General features: G+C 45.4%; 1 protein-coding gene across 1 annotated transcript in view; it reads left to right on the plus strand.

Moving 5' to 3' along the window:
* The window catches only part of LOC134395749 (uncharacterized), a gene marked incomplete at its 5' end in the record, with an annotated part of 243,620 nt that extends 219,623 nt beyond the window's left edge, over positions 1-23,997 (plus strand). Inside the window, 4 exon segments of the mRNA XM_063121911.1 lie at positions 3,456-4,457; positions 18,477-18,482; positions 22,665-23,833; positions 23,905-23,997. Coding sequence (XP_062977981.1) covers positions 3,456-4,457; positions 18,477-18,482; positions 22,665-23,833; positions 23,905-23,997 — 2,270 coding nt within the window.
* Positions 23,998-25,511: the final 1,514 nt, after the last annotated feature.

Here is a 25,511-nt window from a genome sequence, read left to right on the forward strand (position 1 = left end):
ACTTTGTGAACCGCCCAGAGAGCTCCAGCTATTGGGCGGTATTTAAATGTAATAAATAAATAAATAAATAAATAAACAAACTTTAGAATGAGACCTGAAAGTCAAACCGATTGGGAAATGCTGCCCTCGGCCCTGACCTGACCCATTTCATTCCTTCCCACCTCCCCCTCCTCTGTCTGGGATCCTCCCTCCTGTAAACAAAGTAAGTTTAAGAAAACTTACACTTTTGGAGCGAATGCAGCTTTTGTGCTCACAGATGCGGGTTCTGATGCTTCTTGTGGTCATACTATGTACAATAAATTACATGGACTCTTGATGGCATGAATCCCAAAAGCTGCATTCGCTGCAAAAGACTTCAGGCACCTCTGATCAAGCATTTTCTTGATATGGGCCATGATGACAAAGACCTGAGATTCTGGATTATTGAAAGGATTGGAGGATATGGGACAAGAATAGACCATCAACTATGAAGGAGGGAAATATTCTGGATTTTCATCTTAAGGACATTACAACCACAAGGACTCAAGGAAGAGTGTAATTGGTGGCCTTGGTTGCAATCCTGTTCTTCTTTTTTAAAGTACAGCTCTATTGCATTCCTTTTCTGTCATTTCTTGTCATTGTTTTGATATATATTTTCATTCTTATATGTAGTTAGTATTATTAGATTTGTATTAACTATGTTTTAAGCATCATATTAGTCCACTCAGTCCCTTTTAAGGGAGCATACAGGCTTGTGCTCTTCTTATGTTCTGATGATCACAGGAGAAATGAATGGATTTGTGAAGTTCTGGGGAAGGAGGGGATCCTTCTTCAACAAGTGTCAGAGTCCTCCCAACAGAACAGGAATAGCATTTGTAGACACCCAAACTCCCAGTGTCTACAGTGGAAAATGCTGGATATCAGGGTTGAACTCTTAGCCCCCTGACAAAGACACAAGTTCCTGTGCTGTGTGGCTTGGATGGTAGATCAACTTTAGAATGAGACCTGAAAGAATCATAGAATCATAGAATAGCAGAGTTGGAAGGGGCCTACAAGGCCATCGAGTCCAACCCCCTGCTCAATGCAGGAATCCACCCTAAAGCATCCCTGACAGACGGTTGTCCAGCTGCCTCTTGAATGCCTTTGGTGTGGGAGAGCCCACAACCTTCCACCGTTACACTGCTCTAACAGTTAGGAAGATTTTCCTGATGTCTGGCTTCCTTTAACTAGCCCGTTATTCCGTGTCCTGCACTCTGGGAGGATCGAGAAGACATCCTGGCCCTCCTCTGTGTAACAACCTTTTAAGTATTTGAAGAGTGCTATCATGTCTCCCCTCAATCTTCTCTTCTCCAGGTTCAAGTGAAAGGTAAAGCGATTGGGAAACGCTGCCCTTGGCCTTGACCTGAGCCGTTTCTTTCTTTCTCTAATCCCTCTTCTCTGCCTGGGATCCTCCCTCCTGCTCCAGGTCCAGGGGATGTTGGCCAGAGCACCCACAGATTTCCCTGAGGCAGAGAAGGCTCCACTGGGCATTACACAGAGGCCTCTGGAGAGGTGGATCTTGCAGGAGGGAGACGGAGGACCCTCCTCACTGGGTAAGGATTCGTGGACGTATTTCCCCATGGTGTCCCTCCCTCAATTATGCCTGAAGTGCATGAGCTGTCTTAATGTTCTCCTTGAGCCTGATTTTGCTGGGGGAGATACTCAGAAAGGAAATGTTGAGTAATGTGGTTTGAGGGTATCAGACTCACTCTGGCCCGGTCTTACGCACTCAACAACTAAGGTCCTCCTCCAGGCGCCTACTCAGAGGGAACATCAGAGGACGACAACAAGGAAGAGTGGTGGCCCCCCAACTGTGGAACTATCGCACTGACATTGTTATCTTTTCAGCGCCACATCAAGCAATATGTAATTAGCAATATGTAATTAATTAGCCTGGGTCTGTTTTTTTAGGCTCATAGTTTTAAAACTTGTTATAGTAGTTTTATATATATGTGTTTATTGTATGTTTTCGCAGTTTTAAATATTTGGATATTGTTTTTAAGTGCTTTGGCTATGGTGTGGTAAAGAAATGCAATAAATAAATAAACACTGAAAATAAACAATGAAAATGGGAATAGTTAAGAATGTGAACTTACCTTCTCACCTTCCCACCTTCTTTGCCTTCCTCACAGGGAGCAAAACAACCTGCAGAGGAAGTGAACTGATCCTGGGGGCTCCTTCTGGGCCTCGTTCGCTTGGTGGTGGAGTGGAAGCGGTTTCTGCACAGCCTGGACAGGTAGGGGAGTCCTGGGGGCCTCCGTCTCCTGCATATCTCTTTGGTCCTGGAAGAACCTGCCCCTTTAGCCTTTGCTCTTCTCCATGATGGCTGCTAGGAAGGCTTTGAAGGTCACTCACAATGCTTTGGCATTCAGAAAGAGGACCTCACCATCCTTGTCTTCATGGATTGCTACATAATGCTTAAAGAGAACATCATTTCTTCTTCTTCTATCAGGGTCTGGTGACCTTTGAGGAGGTGGCCGTGCATTTCTCGGAGGAGGAGTGGGCTCTGCTGGACCCAGGCCAGAGGACTCTGCACAAAGAAGTCATGGAGGAGAATCGTGGGATCCTTTCCTCTCTGGGTAAGGAATGGGATTCGTCTGGGTAAGGCTCCCTCTCTGCCTTCTTGCCAGATCCTGGAAGGTGGAATTTCAGCTCATCTTTCTTTGTGTCCGTGCAGACTCTGAAGACCTGACAAAACATTGAGAAAAGCCCATTGATGGACTTGCTCTGTGGCAGAGATGGCTGCCAACCCATCTTACTTTGCTGATAGCATCTGCGTAATATTGAAGATGTTACAGATATTATCTTAATGGTCTCCATGGAGGAGAGGAGAGTTCAGCCTTTTCAGAAGACAGCTCTGGACAGCTTGCTTTTCATTTTAAGATATAACTAAACATTGAAAATAACTATTAGGGTTGAATTCTCACTTGCCAGTTCCCAGTTAAATGTTCAGCTAGGAGGAAATGGCAGATTTTAGGTGTATTTTATTTTTACACATTTTATGTTGTTCATTTATTTTCTCAACTACTTTATATGAGTTACTCCATATAAATGAAAGCACTGTATGGCAGTCTAGTTCTCAGTTCTATTGACCATCGGGATATCTAATATCTTTAGAAGGATCTGCCTCACCAATGATTTTTTTAAAATTTTATCCTGTGAATTAAATCAGCAACCATTTGTTTTGTTCCAAGATTTCAAGATGATTTCTGTGTTTATACTTGCAGGTGATCACAGGGAGAGCAAGAAAAATGGCCCACACCAGAGAAGGAAAACTGAAGAGAAGAGGGAAAAAGAAACCATTTCTTTTGAAGGATCAGAAGTCTGTGAAACTCCAATACTGGAAGCACCAAGTAAAAAGAACATTTGTAAAAGGAAGAAACAGAGTAAAACTCAGAAGATTCATTCTAACAAATATCAAAGGTTTCAATACTTAGTGTGTGAAAGAAACTTCACTTTCAACTCACAACTTAACTTGCATCAAAGAATTCACACTGGGGAGAAGCCCTATAAATGCATAGAGTGTGGGAAGGGCTTTGCTCGCAGCTCACACCTTAAGCAGCATCAAAGAATTCACACTGGGGAGAAGCCCTATAAATGCATAGAGTGTGGGAAGGGCTTTGCTCGCAGCTCACACCTTAAACTGCATCAACAAATTCATACTGGGGAGAAGCCCTATAAATGCATAGAGTGTGGGAAGGGCTTTGCTCTCAGCTCACGCCTTAAGCTGCATCAAAGAATTCACACTGGGGAGAAGCCCTATAAATGTTTAGAGTGCGGGAAGAGCTATGGCCAGGGTATACATCTTAAGCAGCATCAAAGATTTCACACTGGGGAGAAGCCCTATAAATGCTTTGAGTGTGGGCAGACCTTTGTTGGGAGCTCACACCTAAAGCTGCATCAAAGAATTCACAATGGGGAGAAGCCCTATAAATGCTTTGAGTGTGGGCAGACCTTTGTTGTCAGCTCACACCTACATCTGCATCAAAGAATTCACACTGGGGAGAAGCCCTATAAATGCTTAGAATGCGGGAAGAGCTTTGCTCAGAACACACACCTTAAGCAGCATCAAAGAATTCACACTGGGGAGAAGCCGTATAAATGCTTTGAGTGCGGAAAGAGCTTTGCTCACAGCAGCAGCCTTAAGCAGCATAAAAGAATTCACACTGGGGAGAAGCCCTATAAATGCTTTGAGTGCGGGAAGAGCTTTGCTCACAGCAGCAGCCTTAAGCAGCATAAAAGAATTCACACTGGGGAGAAGCGCTATAAATGCTTTGAGTGCGGGAAGAGCTTTGCTGACAGCAACACCCTTAAGCGGCATCAAAGAATTCACACTGGGGAGAAGCGCTATAAATGCTTTGAGTGCGGGAAGAGCTTTGCTAACAGCAGCACCCTTAAGCAGCATCAAAGAATTCACACCGGGGAGAAGCCCTAGAAATGCTTTGAGTTTCGGAAAATCTTTGCTCTGAGCTCACACCTTAAGCAGCATCAAAGAATTCTGTTAAACAATCCCAAAATAGCATTTGCTTTTTTTGCAGCCATATCACAGTGTTGGCTCATATTCAGCTTGTGATCTAGAACATTTCCAAGGTGGTTCTTGTTTGTAGTATTGCTGAGTCATGTATTTGGTTTCCTTTTCCTAGGTGTAGAAGTTGGTATTAATCCCTATTAAATTTCATTCTGTTGTTTTCATATCAGCACTCCAGCCTATCAAGATCACTTTGAAGTTTGTTTCTCTCTTCCAGGGTATTAGCTATCCCACCCAATTTGGTGTCATCTGCAAACTTGATAAGTGTTCCCTGTACCTTCTTCAACATTTAATAAAAATGTTGAAGAGCACTGGGCCCAGGACTGATCCCTGCGGTACCCCACTCCTTACCTCCCCTCAGATTGAGAAGGTACTGTTGATAAGCTTTCTTTGAGTCTGACTCTGTGGCCAACTCTGTATCCATTTAATAGTTGTTCCATCTAGCCCACTTTTAGCTCTTTTGTTTATCGGAATATCATGGGTCACTTTGTCAAAAGCTTTGCTGAAGTTAAGATATATGACGTCCACAGCATTTCCACAGTAATTATTGCATTGTTTTCAAGGTGCTTGCAGATTAACGTCTTTAGAATCTGCTCCAGAATTTTCCTAGGGATGGATGTCAGACTGACTGACTGATTTCGCAAAGATAATAGACGGTGGTTCTGAGAGTTCTTCCGCTAGCTCCTTCATTACTCTAGGATGCAGTTCATCAGGCCCTGGAGATCTGATCTCATTCAAGGAAATTAGGTGTTCCTTGACCATTTGTTTATCAATCTCAGACTGCAATCCTGCCCACTGAACTTGTGCTTCACTTTCTCCAGAGGGGTCATAGACCCGCTTTTGGGAAAAGACTGAGCCAAAGTAGGAATTCAGCACTTCAGCCTTTTCTTTGTCATCTGTTATCAATTACCCATCCTCGTCAAGCAGTTGAACCACCATTTCTTTCCTGTGTGTTTTACTATTCATGCATCTGAAGAAAGCCTTTTTATTGCTTTTAGCATCCCTCGCTAATCTCAGCTCATTCTCACCTTTAGCCTTCCTGACGCCATTTCGGCACTTCTGTGCCACCTGTCTGTTATCTTTTTTGTTATCAGATCATCTCTAAGCTTTTTGTGGATCCACATTGGTTTCTTCTGTTGCCTTCTATCTTTTTTTCCTTGTTGGAATGGTTTGTAATGGTGCTGTTAAAATTTCTTTTAAAAAATACTCCCACCCATCTTGGACTCCTTTTCTCATTAGGGTCACTTGCCATGGGACCTTGCTTATCATAGTTCTGAGTTTATTAAAATCAGCTTTCCTAAAATCCAGAGTATGTGTACAGCTGCACTCAGCTTTTGTCTCCTTTATAATCAAGAATTCAAGTACGAGGTGGTCACTCCACTTCTGAAATCTCTTCATTGGCTTCCAATTCACTTCAGAATCCAATATAAACTTCTCCTGTTGACCTTTCAAAGCTTTTCACGGTCTAGCTCCTGCCTATCTCTCCTCTCTCATCTCACACTATTGCCCCGCTCGTGCCCTCCGCTCCTCTGATGCCATGCTTCTCGCCTGCCCAAGGACCTCCACTTCCCTTACTCAGCTTCGTCCTTTTTCTTCTGCTGCCCCTTACGCCTGGAACGCTCTTCCAGAACATTTGAGAACTACAAATTCAATCACAGCTTTTAAAGCTCAGCTAAAAACTTTTCTTTTCCCTACAGCTTTTAAATATTGATTTTGTTCTGACTTTATACTGTTAGTTTCACCCTACCCTGTGCCTGTTTACACTTCCCTGTGCCTGTTTGCATTCTCTTTCCCTCCTTATTGTTTAGTATGATTTTATTAGATTGTAAGCCTATGCGGCAGGGTCTTGCTATTTACTGTTTTACTCTGTACAGCACCATGTACAGCGATGGTGCTATATAGCTTTGAAGGTCAACAGGAGAAGTTTATATTGGATTCTGGAGTGAATTGGAAGCCAATGAAGAGATTTCAGAAGTGGAGTGACCTGGTCAGAGCGGCGGGCCAAGAAGATGATCTTAGTGGCAGAGTGGTGGACAGAGACCAGCGGACTGATGTGAGATGAAGGAAGGCCAGAATAATGGCCTTTAGACTTGGCAGCAAGAAGATCATTGGTGATCTTGGTAAGGGCTGTTTCAGTGGAATGCAAAGGACGGAATCCAGATTGAAAAGGATCCAGAGCAGAGTTACTAGAGAGAAAGTCAAGACAACGAGAGTAGACCACACGTTCCAGGATCTTTGAGACAAGGGGCAACAGAGAGACAGGTCGGTAGTTAGACAGAGATAGTCGATCAAGAGTGGGTTTTTTGAGAATGGGAGAGACTGTAGCATGTTTAAAAGCAGAAGGAAATGAACCAGAGGACAGAGAAGAATTAATGATGTGAAGCAAGGACGGGAGGATAGCGGGGATAAGATTAATAAAGACGTGAGAGGGAATCGGATTACGGGAGCAAGTGGAAGGCTTCGACGAGCGCAGTATTTTAGACAGTTCATCAGCTGAGACCGAAGGGAACGCCGAGAGAGTTGCAGGAGGAACTGACAGGTGAGGAATAGGAGCTGGGAGCGGAGCAGAGCTGGCCAGATCGGAGCGAATAGTTTGGATTTTAGCGTTGAAGAAAGAGGCAAAGTCATTGGCAGCCAGAGAGGCGGGGAGAGATGGTGGATTAGGCTTCAGAAGAGAATTGAAGGACGCGAAGAGCCGCTGAGGGTGCCTAGCATTTGACTGGATCAACGTTGAGTAGTGCTGCTGTTTGGCCAGTGAAATGGCAGAAGAGAAAGAGGAGAGAACAAATTTGTAATGGACAAAGTCCGCCCAGTCCTTGGTCTTACGCCACAGGCGTTCGGCTGCCCGGGAACAAGAGCGAAGGTAGCGGAGGAAAGAGGTGAGCCACGGTTGGGGTTGAGAGGGGCGAACTATCCGAGTTGTAGATGGAGCAAGATTATCAAGAGTTGAAGATAAGGAGGAGTTAAAGAAGGAGACAGCTGAGTCCAAGGAGACGGCTGTGAAGACAGAGGGAAGAGAGGAGGCTAGAGACTGAGAAAAAGCCTCATAGTTGATAGAATGCAGGTCACGACAAGGGCGTGAAGCGGGACGTGAAGGAGGGGGATTGTGAGTAATATTGAAAGAGATTAGATGATGACCTGACAGAGGAAAGTCAACAATAGAAAAGTCCAGGACAGAGCAGTTCCGAGTGAGGACAAGATCCAGACAGTGTCCAAGGGAATGTGTGGGAGCTTCAGACCAGAGCTTAAGATCGTAAGAGGAAGATAAGGAGAGAAATCGTAGAGCTGCAGCATCGTGAGGGTCATCTACATGGATATTGAAGTCACCCAAGATCAGAGTAGGAGAGTTGTCAGAGAGGAGAAAGGACAGCCACGAGTCGAGATCAGAGAGAAATTTAGAGGATGAGCCAGGGAGGCGGTACAGAACTGCAACCCGCAGTCGCAGCGGAGCGAAGAGTCTCACCACATGTGCCTCAAAGGAGGAGAAACAGTGTGAAGGTGGAATGGAAAGAGGCTGGAACTGGCACAAACTCGATAATAAAAGACCCACACCACCACCCCGACCCTCTGGGCGACTAGTGTGAGAGAAAGAGAGTCCTCCAAGAGAGAGGGCAGCCGAGATGGCGGTATCATGGGCAGGAAGCCAGGTTTCAGTAAGAGCAAGGAGGTGAAGAGATCTAGAGAAAAACAAGTCCTGGATGACAGGGGTCTTGGAAGCAACAGAGCGACAGTTCCATAAGGAACACGAGAAAGGCAGCTGGGAAGGGGGGAGACACCGAATAGGAACTAAGTTGGGAGAGATGAAATTGGAGCGAGCCATAGGGAACAGATATGAGGAGAAAGGAATTAAGAGAAGAAATGAGGAGAGAGATAGCAAGTAGGCAGGGAAGTAAAACAGGCGCAGGACGGGATTAACCAGAACTAGCCTGGCCAAGACCAGTAGCAGCAAGCAAGAAGGTAGGCACAGAGAAGTGCAGACAGATAGGGTATGTTAAGGCAGTCGCATTGCCAAAATAATAACCCGACAGTGCAGGAGAGCATGTCCTGAAGCAGAGGTGGTGAAGACCTTGACTGGGCCAGGGCCCCATTTGCTGGGGAGGATGTGAACACCCCACACCACCCAGAAGAGCTCCGTTGGACGGCTACTCAAGGACGCAACAGAGGCAGCAAAAGAAGCCTTCTTATGACAATGGGGTTACTTAGACACACACACTCCTTCTCTTCAGACTGCCCATCACACAACTTGGAGCAAAAACAAAATCAAGAGTACGTCCTGGACTCCACGATCAGAGCACTGGAAGAGCTTTTCTCCAGTGTGAATTCTTTGATGCAAGTTATAGTGTGTGCTCTGACGGAAACGCTTTCCACATACAAAACATTCATGGCGCTTCTCAGCTGAATGGATCATTTGAGGCAAGGTACAATCTGTGATTGAATTGCTTTCCAAACTCTGAGCACGTTGATGGCTTCTTGCCTGTGTGAATTCTTCAATGTGACTTCAGTTGGCTACTCGTAGGGAAGCTATTTCCACACTCTGAGCATTTATAAGGCTTTTGAGGACTCAAAAGGTCTCCTTCCTTGGCTGCCAATTTCTCTCTTCAGGTAAGGACTGTCCTGTAGGAATTCAAATGGAGGAGCTGCATGAATTAGATACAGCTCTGGCCAACTTAATACCCAGGACCTGTCTCCGATGGGTCCCTACAACACTGGTTCCACAGGAACCGGGCTCCTGATTGAAAAAGAGGTTCTGAGTCTGCCCCAATGGGAGAGAAAGTGTCACCAGAGCAGACTTAAGGCTATTGAAAACGCGTGAAGGTTTATTTTAAAAGCTAAGCAAGAAATCACTGAACAAATGAAACATGCCACACGGGAAGCCTTAAGATACAAATGTTTCTTAAGGAGCTATCCTAGAGTGACCAGATTTAAAAGAGGGCAGCTTTAACTGTTGTGATGAAGAGGGAATTTCACCAGGTTCTCCATATATACAAAAGACACCTGCTGAAATTCCTTTTTCTATGCAACTGCTAAAGATACAGGAGCCCTGTCCTCCCTTTCACAGGGTCACCCTACTTAACCTCCCTCTTTTTAGAGCATCTATTCTTGTTTAGAGTTCTGAAGGGCACCAGGTTGGGGAACGCTGTTCTGCAGCAAGGGCAGGCAGAAGGACGGAGGGCTCCCATGCAGGAGGCTGCGTTACGCAGTCAAAGGGGAAACGGCTGTGGATCCCACAAAGCCCCCAGGAGCAGATGGGGTGGCGATGCTGCTGGGGGGGATAAAAGACCACTCCCCATTGTGGAAAAGCCTCCTTCCCAGGTCCGTGTCTTTGCCAGGAGCCTCTGCGGCTCTCAAGTGCTGCCACCACCAAAGGGTTAAAGAGGCGGAGAGGGGGCTGGGTCCTAGATTCCAGGCTTGATGAGGCCCCTCCCTTCCGGCCCCACACTTCCTTCCCCCCCCCCCATTGCAAAGGAGCCTGGGATTCTCCCCCTGCTCGCCTCGTCTGTCCGCCGCCTGCAGCCTCTTTTCCCCTGCGAAGGAGTCGGTGAGTGCAGACTGCAAGGGGGTCCCAGGGGGGAGGGGGCGGAAAGAGAGCCCCCCCAGGATAGGGGGTGCAGGTTTGGGGCAGGGGGTGGGTTGGAAGAGAGAGGGAGCCCCAGGTGGGGAGGAGGAATGTCCCACCCTGTGGGCAAAAGGCTGCCCTGGTGTCCTGTTTTCATTGCAATTTTTGTTTTGTTTCCTGTCCCTGATTCAAACCTGGTGAATAAGCAAAATTCATAAGTCACTTTGGTCACGAGGCCTTCGAAATACAACCTGGGGCGCTTTTGTTGATTAAGAAGGGAGCCTGCTGTTGGTTTTAGTACGTCCCTCTTTGATGTATTAAGTGAGCCCGATGTTCACATCCTGAGAGTGGGGAGAAACCGCTGTTACTCAGGTCCCTGATTGGGGTTCAAGTGCTGGGAGCAGAGAGGGCATAGAAAGGGAGCGGTGGGACGGATTGGGAGAGAAACTCTGGTTCATTGGAGATGTAGAACCAGAGCAAGGGCTGGCACTTTCAGCTTTTGGTAAATACCCTGCCCTTTAAAGAACCAATGTTTTTCCTTAAAATGTGTTCATACAAAATATCCTGTTCACTCCCCACAATCCCTCCACAATACTCTCATCAGAGTGACAGAGGAACAGAAAAGGATTAGTTTGGGTGTCTTGAACTCCTTTCAGATGAGATTAGTTTGCAATCCTGTACCACTTGGGGGGAAGCCCTAGTAAACTCAGTGGCACTGGCTTCTGAGAAGACATGTATAGGATCCAAGTATAAACCATCCTTCTCCAGCCTGGTGCTCTCCAGATGTGCTGCGCTGCAACTCCCATGTTATGGTGAAGACAAAAATCATTTTCATCAATAGTTTTTGAAATAATCATTCCTAACACATGGATCTAGTAGGTGGTAGGTCTGCCTTTGATCTCACACTGCTGAACACTTAAGAAAAATCCTCTGCGGTCACAGCATTCGCAGCATTCTTGATCACTGTCCATGCTGACAGAGACTTTTATGAGTTGAATGCCAAAACATCTAGAGATCTACATTTTGCCTGCCCTTGCTCTAGAACAGCATTCCCCGATCAGTTTTCCAGAACCCCTCAGTCACTTCTGCATATGATAGCCTGCTGCCCTCCACATGTTTGAGAGTACAAGTCACAGCATTCCTGTCCATGGGACATACTGACTTGCAATGATGAGAGTTGTAGTCCAACACCTTTGGAGGGCACCAGGTTGGGGAAGGGCTGCTCTAAACAAAGAAAGAGAAGTAGGTGGCCCTAAGTTGTTCGTCATCAGTTTTCCACAATCCCACTGCCACCTCTGCATATCCTATTCTCCATCCTGTCCTCATGGTTTATATCTGCTTTGGGAGAATGAGAATTTCACTGGCACTTTCTGCCTCCTTAGGGAGGATGTGGCGTTAAAGGCTTGTGAGCCTTAACTCCCAATTTCCCTGCTTTTTGGAGTTTGGTTGAAAACTGTAGAGCCTTTAATGTTGTTTTGTGAACCGTAGGTTTTTTTATTTATTGAATTTCATGGCTTTGTGTAATGGATGACCACACAGGAAAGAAGCCATATAAATGTATGGGATGAGGGGAAGGCTTCAGCTGTAGTGGGACCTTGAGTAGACGTCAAAGAACCGACACAGGGGAGAAAAAAATATTATTTAAATAATTTCCCAATTTACACTATTTAAAAAATTTAAATTATGACACTATAGTGTAATTATTTTAAAAACCACACTAAAATCTATAATTTTTACTATATTGACATTAAAGAATCCACTTAAAGCAAGGATCAGAGTATCTAGCATTTTTCATATAACTGCTTGATAACCCACACATCACGTAATTTCCAAATGAAAGGCATCACCAAATGTTGCTTCCTTGCTCGTATTTTCTTGCTATGTCAATAACTGGAGATCATTGTTAACAATACATTTAGGTATTTACTGCAGAACTTTGGCTATGGGGTGGTTTATCAATGTAATAAATAAATACACCCAGGCTATGGGACGGTATATTAATGTAATTCCTTATGCCCCCCCTTCCGGGCTTTCCTTCAGCCTACACTACCTTACAGGGTCGTTGTGAGGATAAAATGAAGAGGAGGATGAAGAGGACTACATGCCCTGGACTACTGCAACTACTGAGGGGCATTGAATTCTATGATTCTGTGAATCTAAATCTACAGCAACTGGAGGGTGCCGGGTTGTAGCAAAAACTAGGTCCCTTAACCATTTCTCTGGTGTGAAGTAATGTTTTGGGTATAAGATTCATGGATGTACATTTTAGAAAATGTTTTCCTTTCATACAAACATAAAGCAGCAGATTTAGCTTCTAAGAAGCAGGTACACAGAGAAAGGAAAATATTTTCTATGTACAACCAAAACCATTCACCTTCCTTCACAGGAGATTTTTTTAAGAGACCCATATCTGTGTTCAACTTCAAAATACACACCCACACCCACAAATCCATAAAAGAAAGCTTAAAATGTAGTTCAGCACCTTTAAAAGAAACACACACTAGCTGAAGAAGCTTAACCTGATGGCAGATAGGCCAGGGTTAACCTCCTCTCATTCCTAGTCTCAACTCAATATTCCTTATAAAGTTTAAACTTTATAAAAGGCTTGGGTGAGGAACTGCCACCCCAAAGGAAAGTTTGCCATATATTCTTTACTTTGAATTAAGAAGAATGCACCAGCACTTCAAACACACACACACATACCCCTCCCTCTTCACAATCACAGACACACAACAAAGTCAATCAAACCCCTACCTGAGCCAGCCAGGTTTTCTTTTTCCTTGGAGGCCAGGGAAGGCTTCCCTCCAAGCAAGGCAGATAGTTTCTCTCTCCCTCCCTGGCCTCCACAGCAGTGTGTGGAAGGAGAGGGTCCAGACAGGGCCTTGGCTCAACTGCAGAAGGAAATGGCTCCTAGATGAGCCAGGTGACAAATCTTATTTCCAACATTCCAATCTATTTGAGACAGGAGGGAGGGGGGAGAGCAACTCTACTGAGCATGCTCCTTCTCTATCGGGCCTTCCATTCACTTTAATGGGGCAAAGAAATGTATTAATTAAAAATCAACGGAAGTGAATTTTGAAAAAAGAAAAGTCATTCCACCAAATAGAAGGACAGAAGATCCCACCACTGGTTTGAAGGGTAAGGGTCCCAATTCGGAGCTTTTAGTGAGCAAAAAAATCGTCGCCACCCAGAAGCAGATCTGTGTCAGTTTGAAGCAGAGAGGCTTTTCCCACTTTGGAACATTGAACTGCCATCCTGCCCTCAATATTTCACCAATTTTCTTGAAACGCGTAGGGTATGTAAAACCAGCATTTCTTTCTGGCAGGTCTCCGTTTCAGAAAGATTGGTGAAACATTTTCCATTTTATGAACATCAGAATGACCCACCCTCTATTTTGGCCTTAACATGATGGAATGCTCTTTTCACTGATCGCCTATAACACAGGGAAACACTCCCGTAATCCTGATAAGGCCGGATGTAACATCGGCTGCCTAAAACCATGAAATTGTAGACTATACTGTTATGTGGTTGAAAGCTTTTATCATTGCATCTATCTACTTTGGACTGGTGGAAGTTTAACTAGAACTCAAAAGCAATTCAACTCCTGCTAGTTGGGCCTGGCACTCTTTCCACGTTGTTTTCTGACACGCCTTAGGAGGAGTTAGACTGCAGTGTGTTTGGCAGAGTGTACACATGTATTTCTTTCCAGTCATTGCGTGTTTCACGTTTTGCTTCCGTATGTGACGTCCTTTTGCATTTACTTGCCTTATAAACTAGGGTGACCTTATGAAAAGGAGGACCGGGCTCCCGTATCATTAACAGTTGCATAGAAAAGGGAATTCCAGCAGGTGTTATTTGTATATATGGAGAACCTGGTGAAATCCCCTCTTCATCACCACAGTTAAAGCTGCAGGAGCTATACTAGAGTGACTAGATTTAAAAGAGGGCAGAGCACCTGCAGCTTTAACGGTTGTGATGAAGAGGGAATTTCACCAGGTTCTCCATATATACAAATGATAGCTGCTGGAATTCCCTTTTCTGTGCAACTGTTAAAGATACAGGAGCCCTGTCCTCCTTTTCATATGATCACCCTATATAAACCATTCATCTCTTAAGGCTTCCTGAGAGGCATATTTCATTTGTTTAACAAGCTGAAAAAGTATTCAGTGTTTTCTTGCTTCATTTTAAAATAAGCTTTCACACATTATTAACTTTTAATGGCATTAATTCAGCTCTGGTTCCACACACTCTCTCTCCCGTCGAAGTAGAGTAAGAGCTTCATTTTCAACTACAAATCTGGTTGAAAAATCTGCCCGGGGGTCACGGAGCCCCCTTTGAGACAGGTGCTGGCTCTTACGAACACGGCGGTCTGTTCTTCTCAGCTGTACCCTGTCCAGGAATTCAAGCAAATAGGTATGTGGGCTTCCCCTCTGCCCACCCTGTGCTCATAAAATTGCTTTGGGCCTCTTCTCTAGAAATCAAAGTATCTACGCTTCCGGAGTAACTGGAAAATGTGTTAAGGATGCAACCATGACACCAACTCTTGTGAAGAGTATTGAAACACTAGTTTTACAAGATTGTGTGCCTCCTAGAACTGTTACAGGGTGTCATGGCTTTGGTGTATTCTATGGAGAGGTTCAGCCTTGTTTCTAAGGGGACTGACCCTATAAAAATGTTAGCATTTCCTGAAAATAGTGGGCAGTTCCTTGGGTCCTCTGAGGGCTTCCACCTTGCAGTGCGAAGCGCTGCTCGTAATAAACCTTCTAAAAAAAGAGAATCATAGAATAGTAGAATTGGAAGGGGCCTATAAGTCCATCGAGACCAAGACCCTGCTCAATTCAGGAATCCACCCTAAAGCATCTCTGACAGATGCTTGTCCAGCTGCCTCTTGAAGGCCTCTAGTGTGGCAGAGCCCACAACCTCCTACGTCTTAAGAGTCTTTGACCACCACTACGTCTTAGAGTCTTTGACCACCACTCAGCGATCCCACTTAGAGGAGACCAACCTTTCCCGGGTTCCTCGACACACCCTCAAAATATCATGTCTGGAGTTTGGGCCTGTGGCCTACCTTGCCAGGCTGGTGTTTACAAGAATCAAATTATTGGGGAAGGCACATGGGCCTTGTAGCTGGAGGGGGGGGGCGTTGTTCGACCGTCCTTTGGCAGAATGATCAGTCAAGTAGCCATCTGGCTCCGTTACCAGGTTTTATCAAGGCAGCCGGTAGCCCAAGGCCGTTCCAAAGGGTTGTTGATCTGTGCAGCTGAAGGTGGGAACCTTCTCTCCTCACCGGGAGCCCTGGGGAGCTTGTTGTTTGTGGATTGGTGCAGCCAGGCCACCCCACCTGCTTAGCTCTGGGGATCAGTTAGATAGTTTCCCATTTTTGGTCTCTGTTCATTTGGGGAAAGGTCATTCTACTCAGGGTCCAGTAGGGTGGCAAAGGGACCCCCGTGCCATCAGGTATCAGGTAGCCAGGACAGAGTGTCTTTCTTTGGGTGGCTCTGAATCAACGGCTTGCCGTGATGTGGCTTTTATTGCTCTTTTAAAGTTGTTTAATTTCTGCTGTTGCCTTTTAGTTTCATTGAAACTTTTAGACTGTTTTCCCCCCCACACACCCTCCCCTGTCTCCTGTTAATTGTTCATACGCTCAGGGCCTTACTCTGATTTAATAAATTGCCTGAAGCCTTGGTGAAGTGTGGTTATTCTCAGGTGAACTGGCTCCAGTTCCAGTGTTTCACTGAGAACCGGTGGGAGGGGGACGGCTGAGTTGGGAACTTTAACCAGGTCTACCTTGTGTGCCTCCTTCACAAGCTCCGTTTTAATTCCTACAGCGCAGTCCCTGCCTCAAAGGAGAAATTGGCAGCCAAGGCAGGAGGCTGTTTCGAGTCCCGGTGGGAGCAGAGATGGAGAAGAGCGTGAAGATGGAAGAGCAAAGCTTTGCAGGCCCTGAACCAGAAAACGTCTCCTGCAACATCCAGGAAAGGAGCCGTGCAGAGCCCTGGGAAGGAAGAGTGCAGCAGGACCAGCCTGGGAACACCTGCTCAGACGTGGAGCTTCATCCCTTCAGGGACTTCTGCTACCAGGAGGCCATGGGGCCCCGAGGGGTTTGCAGCCATCTCCACCACCTTTGCTGCCAGTGGCTGAAGCCAGAAAAGCACACGAAAGCTCAGATGCTGGACCTGGTGGTCCTGGAGAAGTTCCTGGCTGTCCTGCCCCGGGAGATGGAGAGCTGGGTCAGAGAATGTGGAGCAGAGACCAGTTCCCAGGCGGTGGCCCTGGCAGAAGGCTTCCTCCTGAGTCAGGCAGAGGACAAAGACCAGGTGAGAGCATTTCATCTTGATAACTAATAGGGACTGTGTTCTTAATACTTATCTCAACGTTATTTTACATGTCCTTTAAGGAAGGGATGCCCCAATTTCCAATGGTCCAACCCCCAAGTATAGTTGCTCTTCATGTGTAGAGCAGGCCCTCAGTGGAGGATAGTTAAGCTAACACTGGATGGTTAAAATATGCAGTTCCCTACCAGAGGATGTAGTGATGGCCACCAATTTAGATGATTTAAAATGGGGGTTAGACAAAATCCTGTAGGAGAAGGCTGTGGATGGCTACTAGTCCTGATGGCTATATCCTACCTCCAGGTGATGGCCCACTGTGGGGAGAGAATGCTGGACTAGATGGACCCTTGTTCTGATCCAGAATGGCTCTTCTTAGTTTCTCATGACGACAGGAGAAGTGAATGGGTTTGTGAAGTTCTGGGGAAGGAGGGGATCCTTCCTCAACTGGTGTCAGAGTCCTCCCAACAGAAGAGTAATACCATTTGTAGACACCAACCTCCCGTGTTTACAGTGGAAAATGCTGGATATCAGAGAATGTCTGGGAGGTTCTGTCTTTCCTTTTGGCTGGTGTTCTAGCACTTTGCTTATAGAATCATAGAATAGCAGAGTTGGAAGAGGTCTACAAGGCCATCGAGTCCAACCCCCTGCTAAATGCAGGAATCCATCCTAAAGCATCCCTGACAGATGGTTGTCCACCTGCCTCTTGAAGGCCTCTAGTGTGGGAGAGCCCACAACCTCACCAGGCAACTGATTCCATTGTCGTACTCCTCTAACAGTCAGGAAGTTTTTCCTGATGTCCAGCTGGAATCTGGCTTCCTTTAACTTGAGCCCATTATTCCATATCCTGCACTGTGGGAGGATCGAGAAGAGATCCTGGCCCTCCTCTGTGTGACAACCTTTTAAGTATTTGAAGAGTGCTGTCATGTCTCCCCTCAATCTTCTCCTCTCCAGGCTAAACATGCCCAGTTCTTTCAGTCTCTCTTCATAGGGCTTTGTTTCCAGACCCCTGATCATCCTGGTTGCCCTCCTCTGAACACGCTCCAGCTTGTCTGCGTCCTTCTTGAATTGTGTAGCCCAGAACTGGACGCAATACTCTACATGAGGCCTAACCAGGGCCGAATAGAGAGGAACCAGTACCTCACGTGATTTGGAAGCGATACTTCTATTAATGTAGCCCAAAATAGCATTTGCCTTTCTTGCAGCCATATCGCACAGTTGGTTCATATTCAGCTTGCGATCTACAGCAATTCCAAGATCCTTCTCATTTGTACTATTGCTGAGCCAAGTATCCCCCATCTTGTAACTGTGCCTTTGGTTTCTATTTGCTAAATGTAGAACTTGGCATTTATCCCTATTAAATTTCATTCTGTTGTTTTCAGCCCAGCACTCCAGCCTATCAAGATCACTTTGAAGTTTGTTTCTGTCTTTCAGGGTAACCCACCCAATTTGGTGTCATCTGCAAATTTGATCAGCGTTCCCTGCACCTCCTCGTCCAAATCATTAATAAAAATGTTGAAGAGCACTGGGCCCCGGATTGATCCCTGCTGTACCCCACTCAGTGCCTCTCCCCAGTTTGAGAAGGTTCCTTTGATAAGTACTCTTTGAGTCCCATTCTGTAGCAAACTGTGAATCCACCTAATAGTTGTTCCATCTAGCCCACTTTTCACTAGTTTGTTAATCAGAATATCATGGTGCACTTTGTCAAAAGCTTTGCTGAAGTCAAGATATATGACATCCACAGCATTCCCACAGTCCACAAGGGAGGTTACCCAATCAAAAAATGAGATCAAATTAGTCTGACAGGACTTGTTCCTGACAAATCTACGTTGGCTTCTAGCGATCACCGAATTGATTTCAAAGTGTTTACAGATTGACTTCTTTATAATCTGCTTCAGAATTTTCCCAGGGATAGATGTCAGACTGACTGGTCTGTAGTTCCCAGTTTCCTCCTTTTTGCCCTTTTTGAAGATAGGGACAACGTTAGCCCTCCTCCAATCATCCGGCAACTCACCCATTTTCCATGATTGTGCAAAGATAATAGACAAAGGTTCTGAGAGTTCTTATGCCAGGGCTGAATTCTCAGTCCCCTGACAAAGACACAAGTTCCTGTGCTGTGTGGCTTGGATGGTCGATCAACTTTTGAATGAGACCTGAAAGCCAAACCGATTGGGAAATGCTGCAATCGGCCCTGACCTGACCCATTTCATTCCTTCCCACCTCCCCCTTCTCTGGCTGGAATCCTCCCTCCTGTAAACAAAGTAAGTTTAAGAAAACTTAAACTTTTGGAGCGAATGCAGCTTTTGTGCTCACAGATGCAGGTTCTGGTGGTTCTTGTGGTCTTACCAATGTACAATAAATTACATGGACTCTTGATGGCATGAATCGCAAAAGCTGCATTTGCTGCAAAAGACTTCAGGCACCTCTGATCAAGCATTTTCTTGATATGGGCCATAATGACAAAGACCTGAGATTCTGGATTATTGAAAGGTTTCAAGGATAGGGGACAAGAGTAGACCATTAACTAAGAAGGAGGGAAATATTCTGGATTTTCACCTTAAGGACATTACAACCACAAGGACTCAAGGAAGAGTGTAATTGGAGGCCTTGGTTGTAATCCTGTTCTTCTTTTTTAAAGTACAGCTCTATTGTATTCCTTTCCTGTCATTTCTTGTCATTGTTTTGATATGTATTTTCATCCTTATATGTAGTAAGTATTATTAGATTTGTATTAACTATGTTTAAGCATCATATCAGTCCACTCAGTCCCCTTTAAGGGAGCATACAGGCCGTGAGTACGGTTGCTACACGTTTTAGAATTTGGAAAGCAGACTAATCAGGAGCAAATTTCAGAGATTACTTACTCCTCAATTAGTTGAGGAGGTGCAGGGAACGCTTATCAAATTTACAGATGACACAAAATTGGGTGGGTTAGCTAATACCCTGGAAGACAGAAACAAACTTCAAAGAGATCTGGATAGGCTGGAGTGCTGGACTGAAAACAACAGAATGAAATTGAATAGGGATAAATGCCAAGTTCTACATTTAGCAAATAGAAAGCAAAGGCACAGTTACAAGATGGGGGATACTTGGCTCAGCAATACTACAAAGGAGAAGGATCTTGGAATTGTTGTAGATCACAAACTGAATATGAGCCAACAGTGTGATGTCACTGCAAAAAAAAAGCAAATACTGTTCTTGGATGCATTAATAGAGCTTCCAAATTGTATGAAAAACTGGTTCTCCTCTATTCAGCACTGGTTACGCCACATCTTGAGTATTGCATCCAGTTCTGGGCACCACACTTCAAGAAAGATGCAGACAAGCTGGAGCGTGTTGAAAGGAGGGTCACGAGGATGATCAGGGGTCTGGAGACAAAGCCCTATGAAGAGAGACTGAAAGAACTGGGCATGTTTAGCTTCGAGTAGAGAAGATTTGGAGGAGACATGATAGCATTCTTCAAATATTTAAAAGGTTGTCACGCAGAGTTGGGCCTGGATCTCTTCTCAATCCTCCCAGAGTGCCTGACAAGGAATAACGGGATCAAGTTACAGGAAGGCTGATTGTGTCTTGACATCAGGAAAAACTTCCTGACTGTTAGAGCAGTACGACAATGGAACCAGTTACCTAAAGGAGGTTGTGGGCTCTCCCACACTAGAGGCATTCAAGAGGCAGCTGGACAACCATCTGTCAGGGATGCTTTAGGGTGGATTCCTGCATTGAGCAGGGGGTTGGACTTCATGGCCTTGTAGGCCCCTTCGAACTCTATGATTATATGTACACCAGTTTCTGGGGAACGTGGGCAGGAGGGTGCTGTTGCACTCATGTCCTGTTTGTGCTCTTCTTACGTTCTTATGATCACAGGAGATATGAACGGGTTTGTGAAGTTCTAGGGAAGGAGGGGATCCTTCTTCAACAAGTGTCAGAGTCCTCCCAACAGAACAGGAATAGCATTTGTGGACGCCAAACTGCTGTGTTTACAGTGGAAAATGCTGGATATCGGGGTTGAACTCTTAGCCCCCTGACAAAGACACAAGTTCCTGTGCTGTGTGGCTTGGATGGTAGATCAACTTTACAATGAGACCTGAAAGGTAAAGCGATTGGGAAACGCTGCCCTTGGCCTTGACCTGAGCCGTTTCTTTCCTTCCCACCTCCCTCTTCTCTGCCTGGGATCCTCCCTCCTGCTCCAGGTCCAGGGGATGTTGGCCAGAGCACCCACAGATTTCCCTGAGGCAGGGAAGGCTCCACCAGGAACCACACAGAGGCCGCTGGACAGGTGGATCTTGCAGGAGGGGGACGGAGGACCCTCCTCACTGGGTAAGGATTCGTGTATGTGTTTTCCCATGGTCTCCCTCCCTCAAGTACGCCTGATGTCCATGAGTTATCTTGATGTTCTCCTTTAGCCTGATTTTGCTTGGGGAGATACTCAAAAAGGAAATGTTTAGTAATGTGGTTCAAGGGTATCAGACCCACTCTGGCCCGGTCTTATGCACTCAACAACTAAGGTCCTCCTCCAGGCTCCTACTCAGAGGGCACATCAGAGGACGACAACAAGGAAGAGGCCTTCTCGGTGGTGGCCCCTCAACTGTGGAACAATCTCCCCAATTTGGTTCACGTGGCACTGACATTGTTATCTTTTCAGTGCCAGGTCAAGCAATATGTAATTAGCAATATGTAATTAATTAGCCTGGGTCTGGTTTTTTAGGGTCATAGTTTTAAAACTTGTTATAGTAGTTTTAGATATATGTGTTTTAAACATTTGGATATTGTTTTTAAGTGCTTCGGCTATGGTATGGTAAACAAATGCAGTCAATAAATAAACACTGAAAATAAACAATGAAAATGGGAATAGTTAAGAATGTTAACTTACCTTCTCACCGTCCCACCTTCTTTACCTTCCTCACAGGGAGCAAAACAACCTGCAGGGGAAGTGAACTGATCCTGGCGGGACCTTCTGGGCCTCGTTCGCTTGGCGGTGGAGTGGAAGCGGTTTCTGCACAGCCTGGGCAGGTAGGGGAGTCCTGGGGGCCTCCGTCTCCTGCACATCTCTTTGGCCCTGGAAGAACCTGCCCCTTTAGCCTTTGCTCTTCCCCAAGATGGCGGCTAGGAAGGCCTTGAAGGTCACTCACAATGCTTTGGCATTCAGAAAGAGGACCTCACCATCCTTGTCTTCATGGATTGCTACATAATGCTAAAAGAGAACATCATTTCTTCTTCTTCTTTCAGGGTCTGGTGACCTTTGAGGAGGTGGCCGTGCATTTCTCGGAGGAGGAGTGGGCTCTGCTGGACCCAGGCCAGAGGACTCTGCACAAAGAAGTCATGGAGGAGCATCGTGGGATCCTTTCCTCTCTGGGTAAGGAATGGGATTCCTCTGGGTAAGGCTCCCTCTCTGCCTTCTTGCCAGATCCTGGAAGGTGGAATTTCAGCTCTTCTTTCTTTGTGTCAGTGCAGAATACAAAAGTCATTGACTCCGAAGACCTGACAAAAGATTGAGAAAAGCCCATCGATGGACTTGCTCTGTGGCAGAGATGGCTGCCAACCCATCTTACTTTGCTGCTATAATTGCATCTGCGTAATATTGAAGATGTTACAGATATTATCTTAATGGTCTCCATGGAGGAGAGGAGAGTTCAGCCTTTTCAGAAGACAGCTCTGGACAGCTTGCTTTTTATATTAAGATATAACTAGACATTGAAAATAACCATTAGGATTGAATTCCCACTTTCCTGTTCCCAGTTAAATGATCAGATAGGATAAAATGGCAGATTTTAAGTGTATTTTATTTTTACAGTATTTTATGTTGTTCATTTATTCTCTCAGCTACTTTATATGAGTTACTCTGTATAAAGGAAAGCATTGTATGGCAGTCTAGTTCTCAGTTCTATTGATCATCGGGATATTTAATGTGTTTAGAAGGATCTGCCTCACCAACGATTTTTTTTTATCCTGTGAATCAAATCATAACCATTTGTTTTGTTCCAAGATTTCAAGATGATTTCTGTGTTTATACTTGCAGGTGATCACAGGGAGAGCAAGAAAAATGGCCAACAACAGAGAAGGAAGACTGAAACTGAAGAGAAGAGGGAAAATGAATCCATTTCTTTTGAAGGATCAGAAGTCTGTGAAACTCCAATACTAGAAGCACCAAGTATAAAGAACATTTGTAAAAGGAAGAAACAGAGTAAAACCCAGAAGATTCATTCTAACAAATATCAAAGGTTTCAATGCTTAGTGTGTGAAAGAAACTTCACTTTCCACTCACAACTTAACTTGCATCAAAGAATTCACACTGGGGAGAAGCCCTATAAATGCTTTGAGTGTGGGAAGAGCTTTTCTGAAAGCAGCAAACTTAAGCTGCATCAAAGAATTCACACTGGAGAGAAGCCCCATGAATGCTTAAAGAATGGGATGAGCTTTGCTCGCAGCACAAGTCCTAAGCAGCATCAAAGAATTCACACTGGGGAGAAGACCTATAAATGCTTTGAGTGCGGGAAGAGCTTTGCTGACAGCAGCAGCCTTAAGCGGCATCAAAGAATTCACACTGGGGAGAAGCCCTATAAATGCTTTGAGTGCGGGAAGAGCTTTGCTCAGAGCACAAACCTTAAGCATCATCAAAGACTTCACACTGGGGAGAAGCCCTATAAATGCTTTGAGTGCGGGAAGAGCTTTGTTCAGAGCAGGAGCCTTAAGCTGCATCAAGGAATTCACACTGGGGAAAAGCCCCATAAATGCTTTGAGTGCGGGAAGAGCTTTGCTCATGGTGTACAACTTAAGAGTCATCAAAGAATTCACACTGGGAAGAAGCCCTATAAATGCTTTGAGTGCGGGAAGAGCTTTGCTCAGAGCAGCAGCCTTAAGCTGCATCAACGAATTCACACTGGGGAGAAGCCCCATAAATGCTTTGAGTGCGGGAAGAGTTTTGCTCGTGGTACACATCTTAAGAGTCATCAAAGAATTCACACTGAGGAGAAGCCCTATAAATGCTTAGAATGCGGGAAGAGCTTTGCTCGGAGCACAAACCTTAAGCATCATCAAAGAATTCACACTGGGGAGAAGCCCTATAAATGCTTTGAGTGCGGGAAGAGCTTTGCTCAGAGTAGGAACCTTAAGCTGCATCAAAGAATTCACACTGGGGAGAAGCCCTATAAATGCTTTGAGTGCGGGAAGAGCTTTGTTCAGAGCAGCAGCCTTAAGCTGCATCAAAGAATTCACACTGGGGAGAAGCCCTATAAATGCTTTGAGTGCGAGAAGAGCTTTGCTCAGAGAACACACCTTAAGCGGCATCAAAGAATTCACACTGGGGAGAAGCCCTATACATGCTTTGAGTGCGGGAAGAGCTTTTCTGAAAGCAGGAACCTTAAGCTGCATCAAAGAATTCACACTGGGGAGAACCCCATGAATGCTTAAAAAATGGGATGAGCTTTGCTCGGAGCACAAACCTTAAGTGGCATAAAAGAATTCCCACTGGGGAGAAGCCCTATTAATGCTTTGAGTGCGGGAAGAGCTTTGCTCACAGCAGTAGCCTTAAGCAGCATAAAAGCATTCACACTGGAGAGAAGCCCTAGAAATGCTTTGAGTGTCGGAAGATCTTTGCTCTGAGCTCACACCTTAAGGAGCATCAAAGAATTCTATTAAAGCAGCCCAAAATAGCATTTGCTATTTTTGCAGCCATTTCACAGTGTTGGCTCATATTCAGCTTGTGATCTAGAATAATTCCAAGGTGGTTCTTGTTTGTAGTATTGCTGCGTCACGTATCCCCCGTCTTGTAAATGTACATTTGGTTTCCTTTTCCTAGGTGTAGAATTTGGCATTAATCCCAATTAAATTTCATTCTGTTGTTTTCAGCCCAGCACTCCAGCCTATCAAGATCACTTTGAAGTTTGTTTCTGTCTTCCAGGGTATTAGCTATCCCACCCAATTTGGTGTCATCTGCAAACTTGATAAGCATTCCCTGCACTTCCTTCAATATTTAATAAAAATGTTGAAGAGCACTGGGCCCAGGACTGATCCCTGTAGTACCTCTCTCCTTACCTCCCCCCAGATTGAGAAGGTACTGTTGATAAGCATTCTTTGAGTCTGAGTCTGTGGCCAACTATGTTTCCATCTAATAGTTGTTCCATCTAGCCCACTTTTAGCTCTTTTGTTTATCGGAATATCATGGGGCACTTTGTCAAAAGCTTTGCTGAAGTCAAGATATATGACATCCACAGCATTCCCACAGTCCACAAGGGAGGTTATCCGATCAAACAATGAGATCAGATTAGTCTGACAGGATTTGTTCTTGACCAATCCCTGTTGGCTTGTTGTAATTATTGCATTGTTTTCAAGGTGCTTACAGATTGACTTCTTTAGAATCTGCTCCAGAATTTTCCTAGGGATGGATGTCAGACTGACTGGCCTGTCTTTTCCAAGGTTCCTCCTTTTTGCCCTGTTTGAAGAAGGTACAACGTTCGCCCTCCTCCAGACATACGGCCCCTCACCCGTCTTCCATGATTTCGCAAAGATAATAGACGGTGGTTCTGAGTAGGGATGTGCTCCGCTCCGATTAGGAGCGTAGAAGCAGTAGCGGATTGGCCTGCTCCGCCTTACCCAGAGGCGGAGTAGGAGCGGACCGCGGACCCCCTAGAAGCAAGGCGAAGAGAAGCGACCATTTTTCGGAGCTCCGAGTTCAGGCGGAGCGCTCCGGTCGCCATCTTGAAAACATTTCGCCATAGGATTACATTGCGGCAAATAATCGCGCATAACTACGTTGTTTTTGAAGCTATCGTTCTGGAAATTCTTGTGCACAGAGAGTCGTGGATGGGGGTCATTTTGAGACCACTCTCAACTTTCTGCGTTGTCTGGGTCGCGGGCTATATTTTTGTGAAAATCGGGTCAACCGCGCGGCTCAAACTGCGTTTTCGGCTTTTCGCCCATAGGATTGCATTGAGGGAAAGAATCGGGGATAACTGGGGGGGGGTTTAAGCTATCGTTCTGGAAATTCTTGTGCACAGAGAGTCATGGATGGGGGTCATTTTGAGACCACTCTCAACTTTCTGCATCGTACGGGTCGCGGGCTATATTTTTGTGAAAATCGGGT

The sequence above is a fragment of the Elgaria multicarinata genome, chromosome 3 (genome assembly GCF_023053635.1).
Source record: "Elgaria multicarinata webbii isolate HBS135686 ecotype San Diego chromosome 3, rElgMul1.1.pri, whole genome shotgun sequence".
Classification (NCBI taxonomy): Eukaryota; Metazoa; Chordata; class Lepidosauria; order Squamata; family Anguidae; genus Elgaria; species Elgaria multicarinata.